Source organism: Biomphalaria glabrata, chromosome 18 (assembly GCF_947242115.1).
Source record: "Biomphalaria glabrata chromosome 18, xgBioGlab47.1, whole genome shotgun sequence".
Taxonomy (NCBI): Eukaryota; Metazoa; Mollusca; class Gastropoda; family Planorbidae; genus Biomphalaria; species Biomphalaria glabrata.
This window is the reverse complement of record NC_074728.1, coordinates 15,602,309-15,630,060: the sequence shown is the minus strand read 5'-3', so window position 1 is coordinate 15,630,060 and position 27,752 is coordinate 15,602,309. Positions and strand designations below refer to the sequence as shown.

Here is a 27,752-nt window from a genome sequence, read left to right as displayed (position 1 = left end):
TAACGTTCGTCCTCACGATGCCGGGCAGGCGATATCCCTTCAGTTCGCTTTGACAGGACGGTTTTCTTCCCTTCCACAAACTGTAGCCTTCTCAATACCGAACTCCAGGCTTCAGTACGATGCCCCAACGTATGGGCGTTTCCAAATGACAAATGTAGATCTAGATCTATATTTCGTTACCTCCTAGGTCTACGAGTCCAGGATCTCACTGGCTTTCCTTCGCCGACGTGGCTGTATAATCAGGGTCTAGCTGCAGACTAGGCCGATGACGTAACTTCTGCCTCCTCCTAACAGAGGGCTTCTATCCTTCTGGATGTTGATGCCAGTGAGCTCCGAGTCTGGGGTCGCCACGTTGTTAAGGCCTCCGCGCACGGTGTTGATTCTTGGCAATCTGTCTAGTGTAGATCTGACTGGAAGTAACGCTGAACTCAACACTTCAGTAACACCGGCGAAAGGCCGAAACAAGCAAATATGTAGTCGACGCTGATATGTTGTTCTACAAATATGTTTAATACTCAAGAAGGGAATCGTCCGATGTCAATAATGTCGTACTCAAGTCTACTACTCTACAAGAAGCGTCTTCCTTTTAGCGTCACTAAGAGCGTTCTTCTTTTTTAAAGATCTGTCACGTCACTTGTCGCTAATTAAAACTTTCCCCTTATTCCCGAAACAAATAACTAATTCCTAATCATGTCATAACAGAATCAGCTTGTCCCAGTCTGTTGCTACTTTGTTTTCAGAGTTGAGTCCAAGCGTTCGAACATTCTCTGCGTTTGGGGTAGGAAACGGGCAGCTAATTGTTGTTTAATATTCAGAGTATTGCAAAACTGCGCGAATTCATTTTATTTGAACTGAGTGCCTCGATCGCTTAGTATTATACGAGGTTAACCTGTTCTTGCAAATATTGTTGTTAGTGCGTCTCCGACATCTTCGGAAGAATTATTTTCAATGGCATTGCTTCTGGAAACCGTCTGCACATGTCTACAACAGTCAGTATGTAGCGATGGCCTCTACCGGATATTACTGACATGGGTCCAATAATATCTACAGCTATCTTTTCAAATAGCATTTCACTTAAGTCTGTTGTTTGTATTGGAGCTTGCCTATATTGCTTAAGATTTTATATAAGCCTTGACTTCTTGAGTAATTTTAGCCCGAAAATGTATTCAAGATTCTATTCAATGTTCTCTTTACTCCCATGTGTCCTGTAAACGGAATGTCATGTGCAAGTTTTAAAATTATTGCTCTCTATTTCTTTGGAATTATCAATTGTTGTGTCTTGCCTGCTTTCAGATTTCTCTCACATAGACACCATCTTGGCCTATCTTGATTAAACCTCGTCTTGGTGGAGCTTCACTATCTATGAGTTTTATTAGATCTGGATCATTTTTCTGTTCACTGAAAAAATTCTCTGTTTTAATCAGTAGAGGGTCTTGACCTTTTGTGGAAATTTCATTCGGTTTGTTTACTTGATTATCGATTATCACTAATGATAAGACCAATGTTGCCTGTCTTATTATCTAGTACTAAAGCCTCATGCCAACCACTGATGAACGGTGTGTGTATGTTGATAAGTGCAACCAGATGTGTCGTTACTTGACAAGTGTAACCAACACATTCTTGTCTTCTTCAGGTGTACTCTTGTGGGTTGACGTATTCTTTTGCGACTAAAATCTCGGTTGCACCTGTATCGTATCGTACGTTGGTCATCTGTTCTCCCACAAAGCCTGGGTATACCTGCAGTTTATTAACATGTTTGGCCGCTAACGCTCGATCTCTCGGTCTGTTGTTCCAATTTTTATTGCGTCGGTTGTAGTAGCAAGTCTCTGTAATGAGGTTTGTTCTACCACAAATTTGACATTGGAAACCAACTTTTTGCTGATTACGTCTGTATTCTTGTTCCTTGTATCAAGCTGGTGATGGTCTTTAGCTCTCGCTTCGTGACGTATGTTCTAATATTATTATTGTAGGCTTCAATCACTGCGTTTTCATATTTGTGATCAACTTCCGACGGTACATCAATTTCCGATAGTACATCAACTTCCGACAGTACATCGACATGGTGGTGACCAATACTTGTCGATCATCGTTTGACAGGGATGTCAATTATTTCAATTTCTTTCGGTATTCATAATTTGTGGAGTCAAAATTGTCTCGGTAAAGCCTCTTTCACTATGGCGTAATCTTTTCTTTCTTCTCTCAGTTGAAAGCATATGTTCATAGCTCTTCCCAGATAGACAAACTTTTTGACGTTTGCTAATTTCTAATCTCTAAGAATGTCTGGTTCTGTGACAGATTTATTTTGAGGAGGTTGGTGCATTACTTATGTCTATTTTACATTTATGGGGAGGCAAAATTTTTGCAGGCGTTAGCGAAGAGGGAGAGGCTCTTTTGAAGGGCGTCTTCGTTTGAGGCATGTAGGGCACAGTCATCCGCGAATAGCAAATCTCTGATGCAGTCATAGTTTACTTTGGTCCTTGCCTTGAGTCTTTGAGCATTGAATAAACATATATATATATATACATGGCTTTTTTGTGACGGTACGTACCGGTACTTTTTCTTGTTTTTTAACGTATATTATTAATTTTTATTAGTTAAAAGTTAGGCAATCAAATACTGACTACCGATACCTATGTTTACAATAGATTTTTACTAAGTTATTTTTAAAAAATGATACTTGAATTATAAACTTATGTTAACATATAAACAGTAGCCCGTATTGCTTCTAACGTTCCTAGTTCCTACAGTACTTGTGGAATGTACGCGGGGGTCCTTGAAGGAATAGGAGCAAGATACGGCAGCTAAATGGTGTCAATGTGTTCTAAAATCTAAATCTAGTTCATTTACAATTCCAACACTACTATAATACCCAAATACAGAACCTAAAACCTAGATCGGAATGTAAATTATGTAACACGCGCTACAGAGACAACGATTTATTTTTTTAAAAATCCATACTAGATAAGTGTGTTATAATAATAATAATAATAATATTTATTATCCATGAGGTAATGTGTCTTACAATTTTGCGTTTTATAACTATAGAAATAATTATACATTCACGCTAATTTCATTCAAATGTAAAATGTAACATTCATTCAATGTTTAGATTGCCATAGTTTTTGTGTCTGTTTTTATGTAAACGGTATCTTGATGTTAACATCTCTAAATCCTTGCCCTGGTGGTGTTTTTTACAAAGCTTATATCAACTCACTCTGTCTGTCTGGTAAAAAGTTTGTACACGTTATTTCGGATCAAGCAGAAAATGTGCACAATAATTTCTTTTAACTGACAACACAAGAATGAATACACAACAATTAACTGATTATATCAACATCATCATTGGCCTCCTTCAGTCGTGAAACGACTATAATTCATCTCGAACACTTTTTCATATGGCTGTGAAGCCCTATATTGGAGAGACACTCCTGTCCACATAAATTGCATGTCAAGGTAGCTTTCGCTTTGGTAGTAGAGGATCTGGCCATTTTCCATGTGGCACGCTTTTCTTCAAGAGTCTTCAAGCCCATGTTTTCTTGCAGTCTATAGCTTTCTTGGTCACTGATTATATCATTAACTATTAATTATCTTGTTTGATATCTTGAACAAGAAAAAGAAATTGTACTTGACTGAACATGGTGATATAAGCTCAGTTAGTCCCATTTATAGGTCGCCGCTTGAAAGTAAGTTTGGAACAAACAATAGGTAAGAATACAATTCGTTGTATTCATAAGCTAGATCTAAATATTAAACTATGCTACATAGGTTAGGGTTGAAAAACTAAACTACTTGTTATGACCATTTTACAAAACAACACCTTGTTTCATCTTTTTTGAAGTTTTTCGCATTTTTATGTGTTGTTAGAGATCTACATGTCCAGTCTAGGTATCGTATATATAGGTCTGTGGGTATTCATTAATGATGCATGTCTTTAAACCTTTTTTTTTACAATTTTGGTGTTTTAAATATTTCATTCTGGGATTTATTCTACAAATTTCCCCTGAATTGTATATTACTCTAAATGTCTTTCATTTTTAATAATATCTATGTGTTAATCGGCATTGGCCTTTCGTGAGTATACCCGACAACTAGGCGCTCACAACTTTTACCTTTACTGTTAAATAGTTTTACATAGTTTGTAAATTCTATAATATTGTTTTATATTTTCTCTGGACTGTAATTAATATTATCATTTTTGTTTATTGGCGTTGATAATTATTCTCCTCTTCTCATCACGAAGATGGCTAAACTTGTGAATATACACACAGTGTTGCAGCTGACGATTTATTTGATCTGATTATTCCCCCCTACCTACATCCACATTGTATCTCAAGAAATAATTCTTTTTGCCTCCCTTGTCAATATTTCATTTGGATTGTTACCTTACCTAGCTGACGTTAAATATTTATTGTAGTTATCATTAGATTATATGAACAAAATGTGAAAGCAATTATTATCATCACCTTCCCTGTTTGTAATTACAAAGTAATATATTAATCTGACGCATGCAATTCAATGGAGGGCATCGACAAGATGCATGCGAGGAGTGCTCTATCTTTTCTTTCTTCGTAGCCTCCATCAGTTTTTACTGTACCTATAGTGTATACGATACCTAGTGTGCCTATGTTTTGACACCAGTACTACTGTTACACTGCCAAAAGTATTTTGGTCACTGATACTGGTACAGCTGCCATCACGCACAACTTGCACGTCCACCTCTAGTCACTAGAGAGCCAAGCCAAACTGCTAGCACTAGAGTGGAGATCCAGTACAACTGCATCATTTGCTGCACGATCTGCATAACAAGATAAGCATCATTACGACCAAGTGCCGACACTGTCACTATTACTGTTCATTGAGGGATGGTTAAAGAAAAGTTCAGTTTCACATTTTGAGACCCTCACATATAATCCTCTCCCCCCTTTTGCTATTTCGTTTCAATGTTTACGTCTTTGTTTCCATTGTTGGTCTGTGACATGCCTGTCTACCCCATAGCTGGTGGGTCTGTGACATGCCTGTCTACCCCATAGCTGGTGGGTCTGTGACATGCCTGTCTACCCCATAGCTGGTGGGTCTGTGACATGCCTGTCTACCCCATAGCTGGTGGGTCTGTGACATGCCTGTCTACCCCATAGCTGGTGGGTCTGTGACATGCCTGTCTACCAAATAGCTGGTGGGTCTGTGACATGCCTTTCTAGCCCATAGCTGGTGGGTCTGTGACATGCCTGTCTACCCCGTAGCTGGTGGGTCTGTGACATGCCTGTCTACCCCGTAGCTGGTGGGACTGTGACATGCCTGTCTACCCCATAGCTGGTGGGTCTGAGACATGCCTGTCTAGCCCATAGCTGTTGGGTCTGTGACATGCCTGTCTACCCCATAGCTGGTGGGTCTGTGACTTAGCAAATTGAACAGACATTACAATTATACCCTAGACCCTCTAGACACCCCGCAATCCATGCACACTAGTAATACACGATTAGTCACACCCCTGCGCAATCTTTTCCGTTAAGAGTTTATGGATGGCGTATTGTTCTTTTATTAAAAAAACAACAACTGTTTTTCTCAGTTAAAGCACGGGCTCTAACATTTGTTACACGTGCCATCTTGTTACAAGCCAACCCAACACTTCCAACACAGTTCTTCAAAGCATTGAATAAATACTGGCCTGAAAATTTGTCTTTGGCTGAATGTCTTGTTAATATTACCAATAAAACTAATCTTCATTTACTTTCAACGTTTTAGAATTCTAGAATGCCATGTAGAGACAGTGTTTATTTAGCCTCTTCATCATGAGTGAAAAGAATAAAAACTTTCAATAATTTATATAGATATTTATTTTATTTATTTATTTTTTTATGTTTAGATTTTTATATGTGTAATCTGTGGTCACACATGTGGCCGTAATTTGCTCACCCCTGCTCTAGCTTAATATGTGTAACATTGTAATTATATTAACTATAAGCTATAATGTTTAATATTATAGTTCCCATTTATATAAACAATATAATTTTTAAATCTAACCTGCAATTTTTTTTTCGTAGACATTTTTCAAGGTCGTGCCAAAGATAAAAGTGCAAATAAGATTAACTCTTCCTGTTATATATATTGAATGGCCGCTAAACCAGAAAATAGCAATAGGTGGAAATGTTACTCTCCTCACTAGTGAGAAAGAAATTCAACGTCCCAGGTATGTACATTTTTAAAACTTTAAAACAAGTCGTATATACATACGTCAACATTTCTATATATTAATTTACTTTGAATATATTCAGGGAGATTGTCACGTTTTCAAAATATTTGTTATGTTTGCATGCTCCGTTGAATCGCTCCGAAATGGAACTTTCTCTCAACGCCCAAGGAATATAGTAGCAGTTGATGAATAAATACACTTGGCAAAAGGGAAAGTACAAACAGTCAATTAAACTCTATCCATAAAAATGATGAAACTACTACTAAACAAGAAAAGGGCAAGCTCTCATCCGAATCACACAAAAAAAGACGACGCCAATTATGTTATCCCGACATGATGAACGTCTAATCGGACACAACAGAATGAGACAACATATGTTTCAGAAGCTAAAAATTGGAACTAGCTAAATCTGCCCGTGTGATTTATCACCAGAGAGTGCTGACCATGTCCTTCAAAACGACTTTCTTTAACAGGAGACCCGAACAAGAAACTGGACTCAAAACACTCCTATAGAAAGAAAACTTTATGGAGAGCTTCCTGATTTGGAAACCATGTTTCATCTCTTATATTGGTCTAGTCAACGGAACACTCCAAGAGTTCATGTCTTATGTTGGTCTAATCATCGGAACACTCCAAGAGTTCATCTCGTATGTTGGTCTAATCATCAGAACACTCCAAGAGTTCATCTCGTATGTTGGTCTAATCATCGGAACAATCCAAGAGTTCATCTCGTATGTTGGTCTAATCATCAGAACACTCCAAGAGTTCATCTCGTATGTTGGTCTAATCATCGGAACACTCCAAGAGTTCATCTCGTATGTTGGTCTAATCATCGGAACACTCCAAGAGTTCATCTCGTATGTTGGTCTAATCATCAGAACACTCCAAGAGTTCATCTCGTATGTTGGTCTAATCATCGGAACACTCCAAGAGTTCATCTCGTATGTTGGACTAATCATCGGAACACTCCAAGAGTTCATGTCTTATGTTGGTCTAGTCATCGGAACACTCCAAGAGTTCATGTCTTATGTTTCTCTAGTCATCGGAACACTCCAAGAGTTCATCTCGTATATTTGTCCCTGATACAACAAAACAATAAGGACGAGGAAGAAGAAGGAATAAATACCTTCTCTAATGAAGCAGTCCGTTAGTAGAATCCGCGGCAATAGAAGTGAAAATTTTACTACTAATTAAACTAATACAAATTACTACCTTAGAAAACTGTTAGATAGTGTACAACATCTGAATGTCATCCGGGAAACAGGTTGGATGACCATACTCTAAGCTAAAAATATTTGAGAAAAAAATATAAAGATTTTACTGAAGATTTTAATGATTTCGTTCGTCTTCAAAATGATTTGACTTATAAATCCAATGGATTAGTTGAATCTCGAGGTAGATGATTCGTATTAAGCAGCACATTCCATCGCACCACATAACCAGAGTCCTAACCAGCACGGCGACTGGGATGATGCTTATAGGAGGAGGGGAGGGGTCCTTAAAGGACTAAGGCCTAAACTTGTGGCTGGTGGGCAGTAAAATCTAAATCTTATTCTGCGTTCCTGCAGTGCCTTTGTCATTCTTCTGGTGAGTGAGGTCTCTAGCTTTTTCCCCATATATATATATATATATATATAACAGATTATAAAAATACGCTAGTGTCTTTTAATTCATATCAATACTGCATTATACATTTACATTTCAATTTTGTACACTCCCAATTCAGAAATTACAACAAGAGTTTGCAATTTCGAAGCTAATTTTAGGAATATAGTTTTTAAATTTTGACATTGTCTTTATACATCACAACCTCTCACCACAAATGTACTAGATATGAAGTATTAGACTGTTTGTATTCGTGCATTATGTTCCGGAACTGTGGAACTAACTAACTAGTTTTTACCATTGTTTATATTTAAAAAAAAGCTTGTTTACAGATGTATGGAGACCAAAATAATGTGAAATTTTAGCCTCAATTTTGTTTTTGTTAACTGTGGAAATACAGTTTCTGGCACCCTTAAAAACTTCCGATTAAGTACTGACTGAAACTTTTTTTCTTGTCATAATTTGCTTGGGCTTATGTCCTCTGAAGCTGAATAAGTTTCTGTATCAAATGGTGAGCTGAGGGTCTTTAAATCTGGTTCCAAGCTCTTGACGTCTTAATTGTTTTTTCAATTTCCGCAATCAAGGAATCTAGAGTAGTTTATGCTATTCGAACACCTATAAAGATGTAATGACCACAAAAACAGCGAGTGTTCGAATTCATGTAATGTCCGGATTAATTAACTACTCTAAATGTCTTGTACATTTTCAACCATTTCACTAGAAATAGTTTCACCTTTAAGCGAAGAACAATTAGAAAATATGTTTTCACTTGCTTGCTTGGAGAAACTGTAAAGCTTTGTTTGAAAAGATTTAATATATACATATATTTCATGTGCGAACAACCCATTGCAATACTTTGAAAAACATGAGGTGTATCTTCCAATCTTCATTAAAATATTAGTAAAAAAAAAGTCTCAGTCAATGTCTTTCAAGGGACATAGAAATTTCTTCCTTGAGATTCCATATTCTTCTCACTACCTTGTCTATGCTAAGCCATCGGATAGTACAGTGCTACCGAAGATCGAAATGTTTTGTTTTCAAATCTTCAAGTACTTCTCGGAAATGCCTTTGGTTTAGACCTCTAGTTCTGATAAGTTTAATCACTGAGATTATAAGTTAATAATATATTTGATATTTAATGTAGCTTTGCACAAATATTCATGTTTGGGATATTATTCTTTAATGTATAAATAACTGTTTTTCTCAAGTACGGGTTGCATAAGTTACCATATTGTTCGAGCCCACCGAACACTTTCAACACAGTTCTTCATAGCCTAAAAGGTTTGTCTTCGAGTCCGAAGATCAGTACGGAATGCAGTATTTCCTGTGGCTCCGCAGTCCCAGCTGTGACCTACATATTTTGCCACATCCAGGGCAAGCATAAAAATTGTCCGCAGGTGGTCGATTTATATTTTCTTTTCGCCGTCTGCGTTTGTCCTCGGCATCGGATTTTCTTGGTCTCAAATGCGTATCCCGCGGCCTTCGTGAGTGACCCCCAGCTGTCTCGTTCTGAGGCCGCATGCAACCAGGTGCTCTCTTCTATGTCAGCCATAGCATTGAATAAGTGCTAAAAAAAAGAATAAATTATTGCCAGAGTTTGTGTCTGAATGCTTCAAAATATTACCGATAAGAATAATCTTCGTTTACTTTAAACTTTTTAAAATGACATGTAGATACAATTCTTCATTAGCCTCTTCATCATAGGTGATAAGAATCATTAATTTATATAGATATAGCCATATGTTACGCGCGGCCCACGTGTCTTAATTTGCGTATCACTGTCGATATAGTCACTGAGAGTGTTTTGTAAACAATTAAACGAAATAATAATGTTATAAGTAAAGCAAATGCGTGAATGTAAAAATAGTATGAATGGAGCTATCAAAATAGCTAATCGACCTAAATCCATTTTTTCAAAAAAAACATTTGCTTGTAGGCCTACATTTATTTGATTAAAATATGAATGAAATGAATAGACTTTATTTTATAGGCTCATGTTCATGTGTTAAAGTATAAAGTAGATCTATCATCTTGAGTTAGAGATAGCCTAGATCTAGACTAATCTAGAGTTAAATATTGGCTTGGATAGAGTTCTTTCTGCGCGTGCGTGGAGGCTTCGCTCTGCGCATGCGTGACCTCTTTTGTTTGATGTACGAAATCATGAATGGAACTATTAAAATGTATGTCAATTCGGCTTAGCAGCTATAACGAATGAATGTATGAAAAATGCTTTTAGACATAGGAATATAGAGATGTGTAACATTTCGCGCTCTGCGCATGTGTGACCTTTTTTGTTAGATGTATAGAATTATGAATGGAACTATTCAAATGTATGTCAAGTCGGCTTAGCAGCTATAGCGTACGAATGTATGAAAAATGCTTTAGAACAGTGATGCTCAACCGAATTCGACCTGCGGGCCATTTTAACTTTCGACACGCGTGTCGCGGGCCACATCAATAAAAGGTAAAATAATGAAATCCAAATTCTCCAAAAACTATTTGAAAATATTGGATCTAGTATTAATTAATGGGATATTTAAAGTCATCATTTTTTACGCGTCTAAAAATGGGATCATTTCTCTACTTAAAATGTGAGCGACATTGTAGCTACCTTTACCACCAACTTATTTTCTTGTCTCTTTTTGGTTAATATTCCCATCGACCCTCCAATCTCTAGGCGTAGTTTGACCAATCTTTTATACGCGGCTCAAACCAAAAAGGCCTTCATATTTGTTTTATAATGCCGCTGTATATGTTCTTGTTTTTGAAACAGCCAGACTTTCTTTACAAAACAAATATGCTGGCTAATTATCATGTTCCACAAAAAAAGATCCATTCACTTTTCTCGGTAGATTCCCATTTCATAAACTCATAAACGCACAATCGTTAAAGGTCATGGTACCAATCCTTCAGAGAAAAAGTGGAGGCCCTAACAGTTTTGAAGGGGTGAGGATTTGATTTTCTACTTTTGTGCCGACGTTTCGGCGGGCCGGATGAAACTACGTCGCGGGCCGGTTCTGGCCCGCGGGCGTTACTTTGGGCATCACTGCTTTAGAAAAACAAATTTGAATGCTTATGTGATTAAAATATGAAATGAATGGACTATAATTAGTATGTTTATGTGTTAAAGTATAAAACTATCTTTGCGAAGAGAATTTCTATCATCTTAGAGTTGAATTAGAGTTTTCTACCTAGGAATAGAGAGATGTGTAACATTTCGGTCTTGTCTAATGAAATAATGAACGTCAAGACTTCTAAATTCGCAGATATAAGGAACGAGTTTATGTGAAAATGCTTTTGAAAAACAAATTTGAAGGTAAATTTTATTAAATAATGAAATCAATGGACAATATTTTGTAATTTTCATGTGTCAAAGTAGAAAAACTATCTGTGCAAAGTGTAGTTCTTATAATTAGATCTAGATCTAGATCCTTTAGATCTTTTCTCACGTAAACATGGTAAACATGGCCTAGATTTATAAGATACTAATACTTTCATAGAGTTGGGCAACTTTTTTTTTTGATGGTCTTAAGTTTGTTTTACATACGTTACGGTTCCAGTTAGTACCCAAGAAACATTTATGCCAAGTTTTATCAAGATTGGTCAAACGGTTTTGATTTCTATGCGGGACATACATACATACATACATACATACATACATACATACATACATACATACGCCTTACTTTCTACTTTATAGCATAAATTTTACATTATTTTGTTTAAATTATATTTGCATTTTTATATGTATAATCTTTGGACCCACTTATTTCTGTAGGTGTCCACGGGCTGCATAAAACAATTCGGCGGGCCGCATGTAATTTGCCCACCCCTGGTATAGGATGTACTGTTAGTAATGCCCATTCCAAAGAAAGGACAGGATTCTTACTACCACAGGCTTCACATTGGTCGCGTCTGTTGTAACTTTTATTACGTGATGGCTCCGTGTACTAGTTCACTAAGGGACAGCTAAAGGGGAACAAGTGAAAAGGCTTTTAGCAACTTGATTTAAAATAATTTATGTAAAAATATCAATTGTCTACAACTCTGTTATTTTTCAACTCTTTCTATAGAATCAATTATATCCTGGAAAGATTATCTACATATGGTAAATGCAGTTATAGCACAGGCAAAGGTAAGTCGTATACACATTTAAATTCATTTGAGTAGATATAGCCCTCTCTCACACAAACACATCCGTGGTCTTGCCTTCTGCCTTCTTTTATTCTTTTACTTTTTACTACCTTTTTCTAGCCTACTTCTGTTCCCTTTTTCTAGCCTAATTCCTATTTTCTTTTTCTAGCCTAATTCCTATTCTCTTTTTCTAGCCTAATTCCTATTCTCTTTTTCTAGCCTAATTCCTATTCTCTTTTTCTAGCCTAATTCTATTATCTGTTTCTAGCCTAATTCCTATTCTCTTTTTCTAGCCTAATTCTATTATCTGTTTCTAGCCTAATTCCTATTCTCTTTTTCTAGCCTAATTCTATTATCTGTTTCTAGCCTAATTCCTATTCTCTTTTTCTAGCTTAATTCTATTATCTGTTTCTAGCCTAATTCCTATTCTCTTTTTCTAGCCTTATTCTATTCTCTTTTTCTAGCCTAGTTCTATTATATTTTTCTAGCCTAATTCCTATTCTCTTTCTCCCTCTGGCTCCCACCTTACTTTTTCTGATATTGTTGGTATGTCCATGATTACTTAATGACACTTTGTACAGTTGAGTTTACAATGCATTGAAAAAGATGCATTCACCGTGACATTGACGTACCTAATATAAATAACATGTGAAAGCATGTGTAACGCCTGTAATGTTCTGTCAGTGAATGTGTAACGCATGTAATGTATCGTCAGTGAATGTGTAACGCATGTAATGGACTGTCAGTGAATGTGTAACGCATGTAATGTTCTGTCAGTGAATGTGTAACGCATGTAATGTATCGTCAGTGAATGTGTAACGCATGTAATGGACTGTCAGTGAATGTGTAACGCATGTAATGTACTGTCAGTGATAGTGTAACGCATGCAATGGACTGTCAGTGAATGTGTAACGCATGTAATGTATCGTCAGTGAATGTGTAACGCATGTAAGGTATCGTCAGTAAATGTGTAACGCATGTAATGGACTGTCAGTGAATGTGTAACGCATGTAATGTATCGTCAGTGAATGTGTAACGCCAGTAATGTTCTGTCAGTGAATGTGTAACGCATGTAATGTACTATCAGTAAATGTGTAACACATGTAATGTATCGTCAGTGAATGTGTAACGCATGTAAGGTATCGTCAGTGAATGTGTAACGCATGTAATGGACTGTCAGTGAATGTGTAACGCATGTAATGTATCGTCAGTGAATGTGTAACGCATGTTATGTAATCAGTGAATGTGTAACGCATGTAATGGACTGTCAGTGAATGTGTAACGCCAGTAATGTTCTGTCAGTGAATGTGTAACGCATGTAATGTATCGTCAGTGAATGTGTAACGCATGTAATGTACTGTCAGTGAATGTGTAACGCAGGTAATGGACTGTCAGTGAATGTGTAACGCCAGTAATGTTCTGTCAGTGAATGTGTAACGCATGTAATGTATCGTCAGTGAATGTGTAACGCATGTAATGTACTGTCAGTGAATGTGTAGAGCATGTAATGTATCGTCAGTGAATGTGTAACGCATGTAATGTACTGTCAGTAAATGTGTAGAGCATGTAATGTATCGTCAGTGAATGTGTAACGCATGTAATGTACTGTCAGTAAATGTGTAACGCATGTAATGTACTGTCAGTGAATGTGTAACGCATGTAATGTACTGTCAGTAAATGTGTAACGCATGTAATATACTGTCAGTAAATGTGTAACGCATGTAATGGACTTTCAGTGAATGTGTTACGCATGTAAAGGACTGTCAGTGAATGTGTAACGCATGTAATGTACTGTCAGTGAATGTGTAACGCATGTAATGTACTGTCTGTCAATGTGTAGAGCATGTAATGTATCGTCAGTGAATGTGTAACGCATGTAATGTACTGTCAGTGAATGTGTAGAGCATGTAATGTATCGTCAGTGAATGTGTAACGCATGTAATGTACTGTGAGTAAATGTGTAACGCATGTAATGTACTGTCAGTGAATGTGTAATGCATGTAATGTACTGTCAGAAAATGTGTAACGCATGTAATGTATCGTCAGTGAATGTGTAACGCATGTAATGTATCGTCAGTGAATGTGTAACGCATGTAATGTACTGTCAATGCATGTGTAACGCAGGTAATGGACTGTCAGTGAATGTGTAACGCCAGTAATGTTCTGTCAGTGAATGTGTAACGCATGTAATGTATCGTCAGTGAATGTGTAACGCATGTAATGTACTGTCAGTGAATGTGTAGAGCATGTAATGTATCGTCAGTGAATGTGTAACGCATGTAATGTACTGTCAGTAAATGTGTAGAGCATGTCATGTATTGTCAGTGAATGTGTAACGCATGTAATGTATCGTCAGTAAATGTGTAACGCATGTAATGTACTGTCAGTGAATGTGTAACGCATGTAATATACTGTCAGTAAATGTGTAACGCATGTAATGTACTGTCAGTAAATGTGTAACGCATGTAATGTATCGTCAGTAAATGTGTAACGCATGTAATGTACTGTCAGTGAATGTGTAACGCATGTAATATACTGTCAGTAAATGTGTAACGCATGTAATGTACTGTCAGTAAATGTGTAACGCATGTAATGGACTGTCAGTGAATGTGTTACGCATGTAATGGACTGTCAGTGAATGTGTAACGCATGTAATGTACTGTGAGTAAATGTGTAACGCATGTAATGTACTGTCAGTGAATGTGTAATGCAGGTAATAAACTGTCAGTGAATGTGTAACGCATGTAAGGTATCGTCAATGAATGGGTTACGCCAGTAATGTTCTGTCAGTGAATGTGTAACGCATGTAATGTACTGTCAGTGAATGTGTAACGCATGTAATGTATCGTCAGTGAATGTGTAACGCATGTAATGTACTGTCAGTGAATGTGTAACGCATATAATGGACTGTCAGTGAATGTGTAACGCATGTAATGTACTGTCAGGGAATGTGTAACGCATGTGATGGACTGTCAGTGAATGTGTAATGCATGTAATGTACTGTCAGTGAATGTGTAACGTATGTAATGTATCGTCAGTGAATGTGTAACGCATGTAATGTACTGTCCGTGAATGTGTAGAGCATGTCATGTATCGTCAGTGAATGTGTAACGCATGTAATGTATCGTCAGTGAATGTGTAACGCATGTAATGTACTGTCAGTGAATGTGTAACGCAGGTAATGGACTGTCAGTGAATGTGTAACGCCAGTAATGTTCTGTCAGTGAATGTGTAACGCATGTAATGTATCGTCAGTGAATGTGTAACGCATGTAATGTACTGTCAGTGAATGTGTAGAGCATGTAATGTATCGTCAGTGAATGTGTAACGCATGTAATGTACTGTCAGTAAATGTGTAGAGCATGTAATGTATCGTCAGTGAATGTGTAACGCATGTAATGTACTGTCAGTAAATGTGTAACGCATGTAATGTACTGTCAGTGAATGTGTAACGCATGTAATGTACTGTCAGTAAATGTGTAACGCATGTAATATACTGTCAGTAAATGTGTAACGCATGTAATGGACTTTCAGTGAATGTGTTACGCATGTAATGGACTGTCAGTGAATGTGTAACGCATGTAATGTACTGTCAGTGAATGTGTAACGCATGTAATGTACTGTCTGTCAATGTGTAGAGCATGTAATGTATCGTCAGTGAATGTGTAACGCATGTAATGTACTGTCAGTGAATGTGTAGAGCATGTAATGTATCGTCAGTGAATGTGTAACGCATGTAATGTACTGTGAGTAAATGTGTAACGCATGTAATGTACTGTCAGTGAATGTGTAACGCCAGTAATGTTCTGTCAGTGAATGTGTAACGCATGTAATGTATCGTCAGTGAATGTGTAACGCATGTAATGTACTGTCAGTGAATGTGTAGAGCATGTAATGTATCGTCAGTGAATGTGTAACGCATGTTATGTAATCAGTGAATGTGTAACGCATGTAATGGACTGTCAGTGAATGTGTAACGCCAGTAATGTTCTGTCAGTGAATGTGTAACGCATGTAATGTATCGTCAGTGAATGTGTAACGCATGTAATGTACTGTCAGTGAATGTGTAGAGCATGTAATGTATCGTCAGTGAATGTGTAACGCATGTAATGTATCGTCAGTGAATGTGTAACGCATGTAATGTACTGTCAGTGAATGTGTAACGCAGGTAATGGACTGTCAGTGAATGTGTAACGCCAGTAATGTTCTGTCAGTGAATGTGTAACGCATGTAATGTATCGTCAGTGAATGTGTAACGCATGTAATGTACTGTCAGTGAATGTGTAGAGCATGTAATGTATCGTCAGTGAATGTGTAACGCATGTAATGTACTGTCAGTAAATGTGTAGAGCATGTAATGTATCGTCAGTGAATGTGTAACGCATGTAATGTACTGTCAGTAAATGTGTAACGCATGTAATGTACTGTCAGTGAATGTGTAACGCATGTAATATACTGTCAGTAAATGTGTAACGCATGTAATGGACTTTCAGTGAATGTGTTACGCATGTAATGGACTTTCAGTGAATGTGTTACGCATGTAATGGACTGTCAGTGAATGTGTAACGCATGTAATGTACTGTCAGTGAATGTGTAACGCATGTAATGTACTGTCTGTCAATGTGTAGAGCATGTAATGTATCGTCAGTGAATGTGTAACGCATGTAATGTACTGTCAGTGAATGTGTAGAGCATGTAATGTATCGTCAGTGAATGAGTAACGCATGTAATGTACTGTGAGTAAATGTGTAACGCATGTAATGTACTGTCAGTGAATGTGTAACGCCAGTAATGTACTGTCAGTGAATGTGTAACGCATGTAATGTATCGTCAGTGAATGTGTAACGCATGTAATGTACTGTCAGTAAATGTGTAGAGCATGTCATGTATTGTCAGTGAATGTGTAACGCATGTAATGTATCGTCAGTAAATGTGTAACGCATGTAATGTACTGTCAGTGAATGTGTAACGCATGTAATATACTGTCAGTTAATGTGTAACGCATGTAATGTACTGTCAGTAAATGTGTAACGCATGTAATGAACTGTCAGTGAATGTGTTACGCATGTAATGGACTGTCAGTGAATGTGTAACGCATGTAATGTACTGTCAGTGAATGTGTAACGCATGTAATGTACTGTCTGTAAATGTGTAGAGCATGTAATGTATCGTCAGTGAATGTGAAACGCATGTAATGTACTGTCAGTGAATGTGTAGAGCATGTAATGTATCGTCAGTGAATGTGTAACGCATGTAATGTACTGTGAGTAAATGTGTAACGCATGTAATGGACTGTCAGTGAATGTGTAATGCAGGTAATAAACTGTCAGTGAATGTGTAACGCATGTAAGGTATCGTCAATGAATGGGTTACGCCAGTAATGTTCTGTCAGTGAATGTGTAACGCATGTAATGTACTGTCAGTAAATGTGTAACGCATGTAATGTACTGTCCTTGAATGTGTAACGCATGTAATGTAGTCAGTGAATGTGTAACGCATGTAATGTACTGTCCGTGAATGTGTAACGCATGTAATGTACTGTCAGTGAATTTGTAACGCATGTAATGTACTGTCAGTAAATGAGTAGAGCATGTAATGTATCGTCAGTGAATGTGTAACGCATGTAATGGACTGTCAGTGAATGTGTAACGCATGTATTGTAGTCAGTGAATGTGTAACGCATGTAATGTACTGTCCGTGAATGTGTAACGCATGTAATGTACTGTCAGTAAATGTGTAACGCATGTTATGTACTATCAATAAATGTGTAACGCATGTAATGTACTGTCAGTAAATGTGTAACGCATGTAATGTAGTCAGTGAATGTGTAACGCATGTTATGTACTATCAGTAAATGTGTAACGCATGTTATGTACTATCAGTAAATGTGTAACGCATGTAATGTACTGTCCGTGAATGTGTAACGCATGTAATGTACTGTCAGTGAATGGGTAACGCATGTTATGTAATCAGTGAATGTGTAACGCATGTAATGTACTGTCAGTAAATGTGTAACGCATGTTATGTACTATTAATAAATGTGTAACGCATGTAATGTACTGTCAGTAAATGTGTAACGCATGTAATGTAGTCAGTGAATGTGTATGTAACGCATGTCATGTACTGTCAGTGAATGTGTAACGCATGTTATGTACTATCAGTAAATGTGTAACGCATGTTATGTACTATCAGTAAATGTGTAACGCATGTCATGTAATATCAGTAAATGTGTAACGCATGCCATGTACTGTCAGTAAATGTGTAACGCATGTAATGTACTGTCAGTGAATGTGTATCGCATGTTATGTACTATCAGTAAATGTGTAACGCATGTCATGTACTATCGTCTGTCCAGACACCCCTGTCAGTCTATCAATTAATTTATGAAGTAATTACCAAGGGAACGAATAATGGCAATATAAAAACGTATACTAGTCAACAACGAGAATGCGTAAAACAAAGCAAAGGTTTGTTATCGCTATCGCTATCTCTACTGTACAGCCTTTGAGTTTAAACAAATCTACGATACCCATTGTCATCAAAACCGTGCAATTGAAAGCCCTAGTAGACACTGAGAGCTGTGAAAGCTATATTTCGACGCACATAGCTAAGAAGCACAAATGGCCGACATGTTCCTCAGGCAACAGAATCTTTATGGCTTCCACCCATCTATCTCGAATCACTCAAGGACATATCTACGCTAACATACAACTCAAAAATGAACGATACGAAGGATTTAAACTTTCTCTACTAGACAATTTATGCTCCGTCGTCATTCTTGGACTTGACTTTATAAGTTTGCACCAAAATCTCTTTATTCCTTTCGATGGTCAGAAACCTTCGTTATGCCTGAGTACTCTCCAGCCTGCGAGGGTAGAGGCTCCTAGCCTATTTAGTAATCTGTCACCAAACTGTACCCCAGTGGCTACAAGGTCTCGCAGATACTCAGTTCCAGATAGAAAGTTTATAGAGAAGGAATTTCAACAACTTATAAAGGATGAGATTATTGAACCACCTAAGTCTCCCTGGCGTGCACAAGCCCTAGTCACAACAAATGACAGACATAAGAGAAGAATGGTTATAGAGTACAGTCTAATCATCAACCGGTTCACTCTACTAGAGGCCTACCCTATGCCCAGAATTGATAAACTAGCAGAAAAGATTTCCCAGTACTCTGTATATAGCACTTTAGACCTGAAAAGTGCATACCATCAGATTCCTATAAAAGAAGAGGAAAGGCCGTTCACAGCCTTCGAAGCATGTGGGAAACTGTATCAATTCCGTCGGATTCCGTTTGGTGTTACGAATGGAGTCGCCTGTTTTCAGCGTACGATTGACAAAATCATCGAAGACTAATGACTCACTGACACGTTTGCTTATGTGGACAATGTGACCATCTACGGTGTGGACTCACACGACCGAAACCTACAGCACTTTCTTGATATTGCTCAAAAGTATGGAATCACTTTTAATGAAACAAAAAGTGAAATTAGCACTGCTAAAGTGAGACTGTTAGATACGAGATTTCCAAAGGACAACTTAAGCCGGATCCTGAGAGATTTCGCGCTCTAAGGGAATTACCCGTACCAGTGAACATGCATGAACAGAAACGAGTAGTGGGTCTTCTGGCTTACTATTCACAGTAGATACCTAACGTCTCAACAAAAATAAGCCTGTTAACAAGAAATCAACAATTTCCTGTCCCCGAAGAAGTCAAAAGAACATTTGAAAGTTTGAAAAATGGTCTTGAAAAAGCCGCCGTATATATTAAATTGCTGCATACTAGTCTTTGCCACCCGGGCGTTACTCGACTATTGCACTACGTAAGGACTAAAAATCTTCCATTTTCCTGTGATGACGTCAGAACTGTAATAGAACAATGTTAAACTTGTGCAGAGCTGAAGCCCCGTTTGTTTTCGACAGCCGACCGGAGAGCTGATTAAAGCGACTCAACATTTTGAGAGAATTAGTATGGATTTCAAGGGACCTCTCCTTCTGTTTCAAGAAATAAATATCTACTTACCATTATAGATGAATTCTCTAGATTCCCATTTGCATTTGCATGTCCTGATATGTCTTCCTCTACGGTTGTTAAATGTCTCAATGAACTATTTGCCCTATTTGGATTTCCAGCGTACGTCCACACTGACAGGATAACTTCGTTTATGTCTACGGAGGTGCAGCATTTCCTCCACGAGAGAGGAATCGCGACCAGTAGAACGACCCCTTACAGTCCTAGAGGAAACAGACACACAGAGAGACTTAACGGGACTTTATGAAAAGCCATCATTTTGGCTTTACATTCTAAGGAACTAGACATAGCTAAATGGGAACTAGTACTAAATGATGCTCTGCAGTCCATCCGGTCATTACTATGCACTGCAACTAACATGACACCACATGAACGATTTCTTGGGTTCAACCGAAGAAATAGTTCTGGGACATCTCTGCAAACATGGTTGACCAGTCCGGGTCCTGTCCTGCTGAAGAAGAACGTTAGATCGTCTAAATATGATCCCATAACAGAAGAAGTTGATTTAGTAACATGCAACCCTCAGTACGTTGTTATCCGAACACCAAACGGTCGATAAGAAACTGTCTCATTACGAATGTTAGCCCCTATGGAGGAACAAAAAGTTATAGAAAATAAGAATCAGAGTGGAACAGAGCTTGATACTGACTGCCCTGTCCAAAGCTCGCCTCCCTGGAATCAACTTACTGATTCTACGATGGCTGAAGAAACCACCAGCACCACCGAAGACAGCCAGATCGTCGTAGCTCAAGCAGATGAAACTACACATAGATACAATCTTAGAGTAAGGAGAACAAAGTGTAAAAGCTCACCAGCTTACTAGAACTCTTAGGTTGGCATTCAATTTGTCAATACTAGTCTCCAAAATGACCCTTCTTAATTTTATTTTCTTCATTTTACTACCTTACTTGACTTTAATATGATATTTGATTTATCATGTTATATTTTAATAAGCTATTTGATCTATCATGTTTTATTTGTTACAGCATGTCATGCTATTCTACATTGTTTGTTTACTTGAATCTCTATTATGATTCTACGTTTACCTAATTCTTTCATTGTCAACAATAGTAGTATGAACAATTTGAACTGGGGGTGAATGTTATGAATATTATTATGAATATTATATGCTGTATCGGTTATCGTTCTTATGATTACATGTGCTTGTAACTCGTCTGTAAGAATGTGTTCACGAAATGTGTGTTGTGTAGTCATTCAGTGTATTCAAGCCAGACTAAGCGGACATGGTTTTCGACTCTGTTATCATTATGTTCATAACAAGGTTTAATATGATATGATTTGACATAATAAATGATCTTTATACATGGTGATCAATATTAAATCAGTGTGCTCAAGATAGAAGTATAAATACAACAGCGTTAACAGGTAATCACACCTTGGTCACAGAGGGAACAGTCCACTTCGGGCTCGCGATGCCCACAACCCAATGCCATGGATAAAGAATCGATACAATAATACAGCCTACGGATCAGGCTCAACTCCAGCAGAGTCCCAAGCCTGCGTCCCTAAACAAGACAAATATGCATTCCTTGGGACCGCCATTCACAAGATTATACTTTCAACGACTTAAGGGCTACGAACTAAAGAATGACTTACAATAAACTAACCTAGCCAATACTGGGGAAGAAAACAACAACAGAGCTCTATCTAACAAAACAAACAAAGCAATGACGCCAACAAAGCGGCCCTTAGAAATAGCGAACAAACTATTATGGTGCACAAAAGAAACACACCAAGCAAAGAAGCAACTCCAGATACATGACAATATAAACAACAGTCATGTTGGTGGCCTTTCTTTTGACAGCTAGGGGGTCTGGGGAAGCGCTGTAAACTCCCACAGTGGGGTTCGGGGAGAAGCAGAAACGCATTCTTCTGATATCTCATAGCTCATCTGATAGCTCATTATTCATCCTATTAAAAAGGCAGATCAAATTAAGTAAAATAAAGTAACTTGGGGGCAAGGGCCGATCAAAAAGTGTGACTGACAATGGAGACACAAGTGGCGTAAGTATATCTTTAGTAGACGTATTTATCTTGAAAATTAGATATTTTTGAGCGTTTAACAATCGTTCAGGTCTTGCTTTGCTTAAAAAATCTCACTTGTAAGTGATAAATTTTGTTCAATAGGCATGTTTGTAACTTTGTTTTGCTACAAAACTATAATTCTAAGCTCTAAACAAACACATTTAGGAAGACGGGTAGGAAATTAAGTGGACCAATTAGATTGTACTCACATTGTTTTTGCATTTTTAAGATTCAAGCTTAAATCTTGAGTTATACTCACACATTTATTTTTACAATACAAAATAGATTGAGTAAAGGTTGGAAAAAGGAGACTAGGACAACAATATCAGAGTTCAGAAATCATCTCAATTGTTACTATTATACTGAAAAATTTCGTGTGAATTCTAACTTTTTCAAAACAAAGCCTTTCTTAAAATAATCATGCAATTAAATAAACTCTGTCGCCATATTTGACTATTCTGTTTTAAAACGTCATGTTTTCGTCTGAAAAGAAGAGGGGGCGATAGAGTGAAAACGATTAATTGAGCACGAGTCCTCGCTCCTATTTATAATTTCTGCTAATGATTGCATTTGGCATTAAAGAATAGGGGGTGGGGCGACTCGATATAAGAATTTAATTTATAGTATATATAAATTATATTACTAACAAAATGGTTTTGTAATTTTTTAATTTCATAACTAAAATACAAAAATACATGTATTGCCCCTCCCATCTGGTAAAATCATTTTAATTTTACATTTACTAATGTCAAAATTTGAGATTAGAGTGTGGTGCGACATAATGTATAAATGGGTTCAAATATCAATAAGTAGCTTATATTTTATAGATATACAACTAATTTTGTTCAAAACTATGATTTCTCCATAAAAATAGGACCGCCCCCCACTCGGAGGGCTAAAGTGGGGAGGGCAGTAGATGAAATCGCCCCCACCCACACCGAATCGGCTAAGATACTAGAGGGGAGCGACATAATATAAAAATAATATAGTTAACTAATTTTATTACCAAACTACGATTTCTCCACAAAAATAGGACCCCACCCCCCCAACTCAAAGGTTTTAGATTTGAGGGGCAGTAGTTATATTCGCCTCCACCAAATTGTTCAACACGGGAATGACATAATAGAAAGATCAGTTGAAATATCAATAACAAGTTTTAGTCATATACATATATATATTTAATTGATTCTGTTAACAAACTGTGATTTCTACAAATAAATTGGACCAAAGTTTATTGTGTGCGTGGGGGGGGGATGCATTGATGCCATCGCCCCCTCCCCACCCCACCAAATCGGCTAACATACTAGAGTAATGGGGGTGGGGCAGAGAAATAATCTAAAATTTGGTTGAACTATAAATGTTGGTAAAATGTTTTACATGTTTCGGATGTTCCTTCAGAGTTGAAGATAGTTTACTTCCTAGTCCCAACCTCCCGCAGGACGACGGGGAGCGGGCAGGGTTTGAACCCGGGACCATCGATAAATCCATCCAGTCCAGCGCGCAAACCGCACGACCAGGAAGCCATTCATAATTAGTATATATTATTAACATACTTTAAATTCATAAACAAATTGTTTGATTTCTTTACTAAAATTCGTCCGCAGGGGGAGGGGTCAGCCGAGAGGCGGTCTATCGCTCCCCCCGCCCCCTGGATCCGATAGTGATTTAGAGGGATACTCAAGATTGATCTCCAAAAGCCACAGCTAAAACTGACATATTCAGGATGTGACATCCAAAGTTATGGAGTATTTCAGTAAACCCAATACAGACTGTTTTGATGAGAGCAATGCGGAAATTCAAGACTTTCTAAAGCTTAAGTACGTATGCTATCGCTATGTTCTTGCAAACCCTAATAACACTAAAACTACAAAATAAATGGTGGCTTTAACTATCCGTAAACATTCTAACGCTGGTGACACGCCCTCTCTCTCACATTGAATCAAACCAAGCGACCAAGTGGATGGTTCCACTCTACTAATGAGTAAGGCGACAATATTAAATCGATGAACAAAACACTATAGCCTGTTATTTAGTGCCAAAATATCTGAGGAATTCTTGGCAAGTATTCCTCAGAAGAGTGTGAGAGAAGAACTTGATGACTCACCAACATTTAAAGGTGTTGAAACTGCTTTTCCTAAACACAAAAGGTACTGGCTCTGATGTGGCTGGACTACCTGAGATGAACTCCTATTGAAAAAACAGAGTAGGAAGGACTAGTTCTCCCGTAGTTCTCTGGCGTATTGCCTCGTAGCTACCATACAAGTCGGGTGACTGCTCAGACAGGTCCCCCTTTAGCTCGTGGAGCTGGGGACACTCGTTCAAGACGTGCGACACTGTTTCGACGCTATCTCCACAGTGACGACATCGGGAGTCAAAGTTCGTGCGGAACCGGGCAAAGTATGCCCCAATAGTACAGTGTTCCGTGCTGCACTGCGCAATAATTGACTGCTCGTCGCGATCTGGGTGACGCATGTGCTGCCAGACACCACGTGCTCTGTCGGATTCCTCCCAGGACTTTATTCACTTGTCATGAATGAGTGCTCGGATTTGTGCCGTTGCTTGTAAGTACGTGTTTAGTGCTTCCAGATGTGTGGCTGCCAAAGCACCCTCCCTTGCGAGGGCGTCTGCCGTTTTATTGCCCCTCACGCCGCAATGTGAGGGCGCCCACTGCATGAAAACGACAGCTCCAATAGCTCGGCGGATGTTATCTGCGGCGCCGATTGCCTCTTCTATTACGGGCGACCCTCCCCCGCCGCCACCCATAGTTAGGAGACTGGAGCGAGAGTCGGTTACTAGTACCACAGTAGTGGCACCAGTTTCGTGTTGGGTCATTCGGGCTCTAATAGCCTCGAACGCCCGAGTTATCCCTGTTAACTCGGCGTCCATGGAGCATGCGGCGTAGCCGCATGGACCAGAGAGCCGGTCTGGTTCTGTCCGGTCAGGGTTGACTATAAGGGCCCCATACCCTGATCTATCGGGGTCCCTCAATACTGACCCATCGGTATAGCAGAAAATGGCATCTGATGGGTAGGACTTAATGGTTGCTGATGTCAGATTTTGGAGAATGGCATGTGTTAAGCGCCTCTTGGTGGCTCCCTCTTGCCCTATTAGGACAGGTTTATTTGTGGGGCCGGCAATCTCCTCCACGGAGGGCAGGTACTAATCCTTCTTATTGGGATTCTGTTAGTGGAGAGCCCAGCTGATTTAGTCAAATTGGCCGCAATGTGGAGGAACGATCGCATTTTTATGCGGTTCCTCTCTCTCTCCACTGTCGCACTAATATTGAGGTAGGTAGCCTAGAGTCGCCCCTTTTGGAGCGCTCGTAGGCCGTAAGTACTTCCCTCTCCCTCCTAAGATGTAAAGGGGCCACGTTTGTTAAGATTTCAGCATCGTTTGTTGGGCTTGTCCGAAAGGTGCCACATGAACCTTAGGGCCTGTGCTGTGCAGTTTTACTACCATATACTTGAACTATATAGCTGTACTGAATTTGTGATCTGACTGCCCCTAAGTACAATGTGCGTAGCATGTCTGCTTTGGCACCCCACTTTGTGCTGGTCAGCTTTCTTAGTAACGCTAACTTTTCCGAGGCTTTTCTTTCAACATCCTGGGCGTGCTGGAGCATTGACAGTTTTCTATCCAAGATATTTTGGCGTGTTTTCAAGTTGGAGTCGCAGCCCACCAAATTGAGGCTCGAATGGAGCCTTAAGAATGTCGATCCCTAGGGTGAAAAGGACCAGGTCGTTTAGTAAACGTTTATCTGAATCTGCCATTGGTCGCAATACGAAGGTGATGGTTTGGAGGTCTGCTTGTAATGCCGCCTGAATTTGGTCGACTTTCTTCCCGGTTGACCAGAGGACAATGTTATCCACATAAAGCAGTTTTTTGGACCGCAGTGAGCTGGGCAAATCGTTAATAAAAGCCATGAAAAGTGTGAAAGACAAGGAAGAGCCCTGGGGCAGGTCATTAAGTTGTTGTTTTGGCTTGTTAAGGAAGTGCTGGTATTTTGTACGTGTGCTCCTCCCAGACAGAAAGGATTGTATCCAATTGTAAATCTTTCTCCGCACACCCATGGCTCTATACTTAAGATATAGACCTTGTTTTAGGTCTATGAACACTGCATATGTGCTTTCGGACTTCTGGAACCCATCGGCCACCTCCTGTGCGAATATCGTGACTTGGTCGATCGGGCTCAAGCCTGCCCTAAAGCCGGCCTGCTCTGGCGCCAGGATACCGGCACTCTCAAAGCACCAAACTAGCCGCTCGTTAACCATTCGCTCAGCAACTTTGCTAAGGGTTGAGGTTAGTGAAATGGGCCTCTCCAAGCTAGTCGCGTCTTTACCCTTCTTAAGGACTAGTACAATGATAGCACTCTTCCAGGCCCCGGGCAGTCTGGACTCTGCCCAGGTTCGATTCATAACTCCAGGAGTTTACCTCTTGCAATGCCCCCAAGGTATTTTACCATCTCAGGGGTAACCTTGTCTGGCCCCGGAGCTTTTCGGTTTTTGCACTTAGCTATCGTTCTGTCCAGCTCAGCAGACAGAAGGGCGCGTTGCACGTTGCTTGGCTTTCAGGCTCATCTGGCTCCCTCTCGAGTGTTTTACGTTCTTTGTTGAGGGCTTTGGACATGGCTGTCTTCTTTTCGGGCTTGCTAATTTTAGCAAAATGTCGATTTAGCAAGCCGGCCAGTTTGGTTACCGTTGAGACCGCCCTCTGGGTGAGAATAGAGGGGCAGCCGTTCGCGCTGTGTCTGTTGCCTCAAGGTTTCGTAGAAGAAGCTAGGCTTTCGAGGAGTCACGATGATCCATACCGGCGCAGGTAGCGTTCCAATGGTCCGACCGGACGCGTCGGGCCAGTTCACTCGTGGCTCTACAGAGCCGGTTGTACTCCCGCCGGATTTCAGGGGTACCCTTCCTTTCAGCGAGCCTCCGGGCTCGTTTGCGTCTCAGGACCAGCTTGTTCAAATCCTGAGACCAAACGCATTTTTGCCTAACGCTAGGATAATTCCGCGGGACAAACCTCTTGGCCGCACCCAACATTGCTGCTGTTATTTCGCAGTAGGTGGTATCGACGTATTTCTCCTCCACCGCTAAATTCATTAGGGCAGCGTCGACTGCTGCCTCGTACGCTGGCCAGTTCGCCTTGGTATAGCTCCACTTCCGCGGTACTTTTGGGACTACACCCCTGGCCTCTGAAAGGACAATTGTGATCAATAAGGGCCTATGGTCACTCCCAATATCGTCCAGGACCTGAAATTGTGTATGAGAATCTAAGTTTGTTGTAATTAGAGTGAGGTCGGGTCTGGATTTGCTGCCATTACCAGTATTGTATAATGTTGGGGGAGTATGTTTATTTTGTAAACAGAAAAAAATAGAATTATTGAAGAGATCATGTATTTTATGTCCTGACGAATCAATTACGTCATAGCCCCACTGTGACAAACCGTTTAGCTCACTCAAGGTATCACTCAGTTCTAAGCATTTAATCAATTTATTTACGCGTTATTAATCATCAGTTGTACTAATTTAGCCAATCAAGAGCTTAAACATCACCAACACCCCTCCAATCCAACCCCTACCTCCCTAGGCACCGTCGTCGCATTTACTATCCCCACCTTGACAAGTGCTACACTAGACTCTTGACAAGGGTACATTCCCCCCCCCCCTTCATCTATCTTGGCAAACATCCGTTGATCTCCCCCCCCCCTTTTTCGGGAGCGGCTGGTCACTTCAAAGAGCCCTATTCAAC

General features: G+C 39.2%; 1 protein-coding gene across 4 annotated transcripts in view; it reads left to right on the top strand.

Moving 5' to 3' along the window:
* The window catches only part of LOC106079668 (polycystic kidney disease protein 1-like 1), a 360,015-nt gene that overhangs the window by 58,550 nt on the left and 273,713 nt on the right, over positions 1–27,752 (top strand). For all 4 annotated transcript variants that reach the window (XM_056017219.1, XM_056017218.1, XM_056017220.1 and 1 more), the window contains exons 13-14: positions 6,042–6,187; positions 11,869–11,930. In XM_056017219.1, the coding sequence (XP_055873194.1) occupies positions 6,042–6,187; positions 11,869–11,930 (208 nt within the window). The remainder of the gene's footprint in view (positions 1–6,041; positions 6,188–11,868; positions 11,931–27,752) is intronic.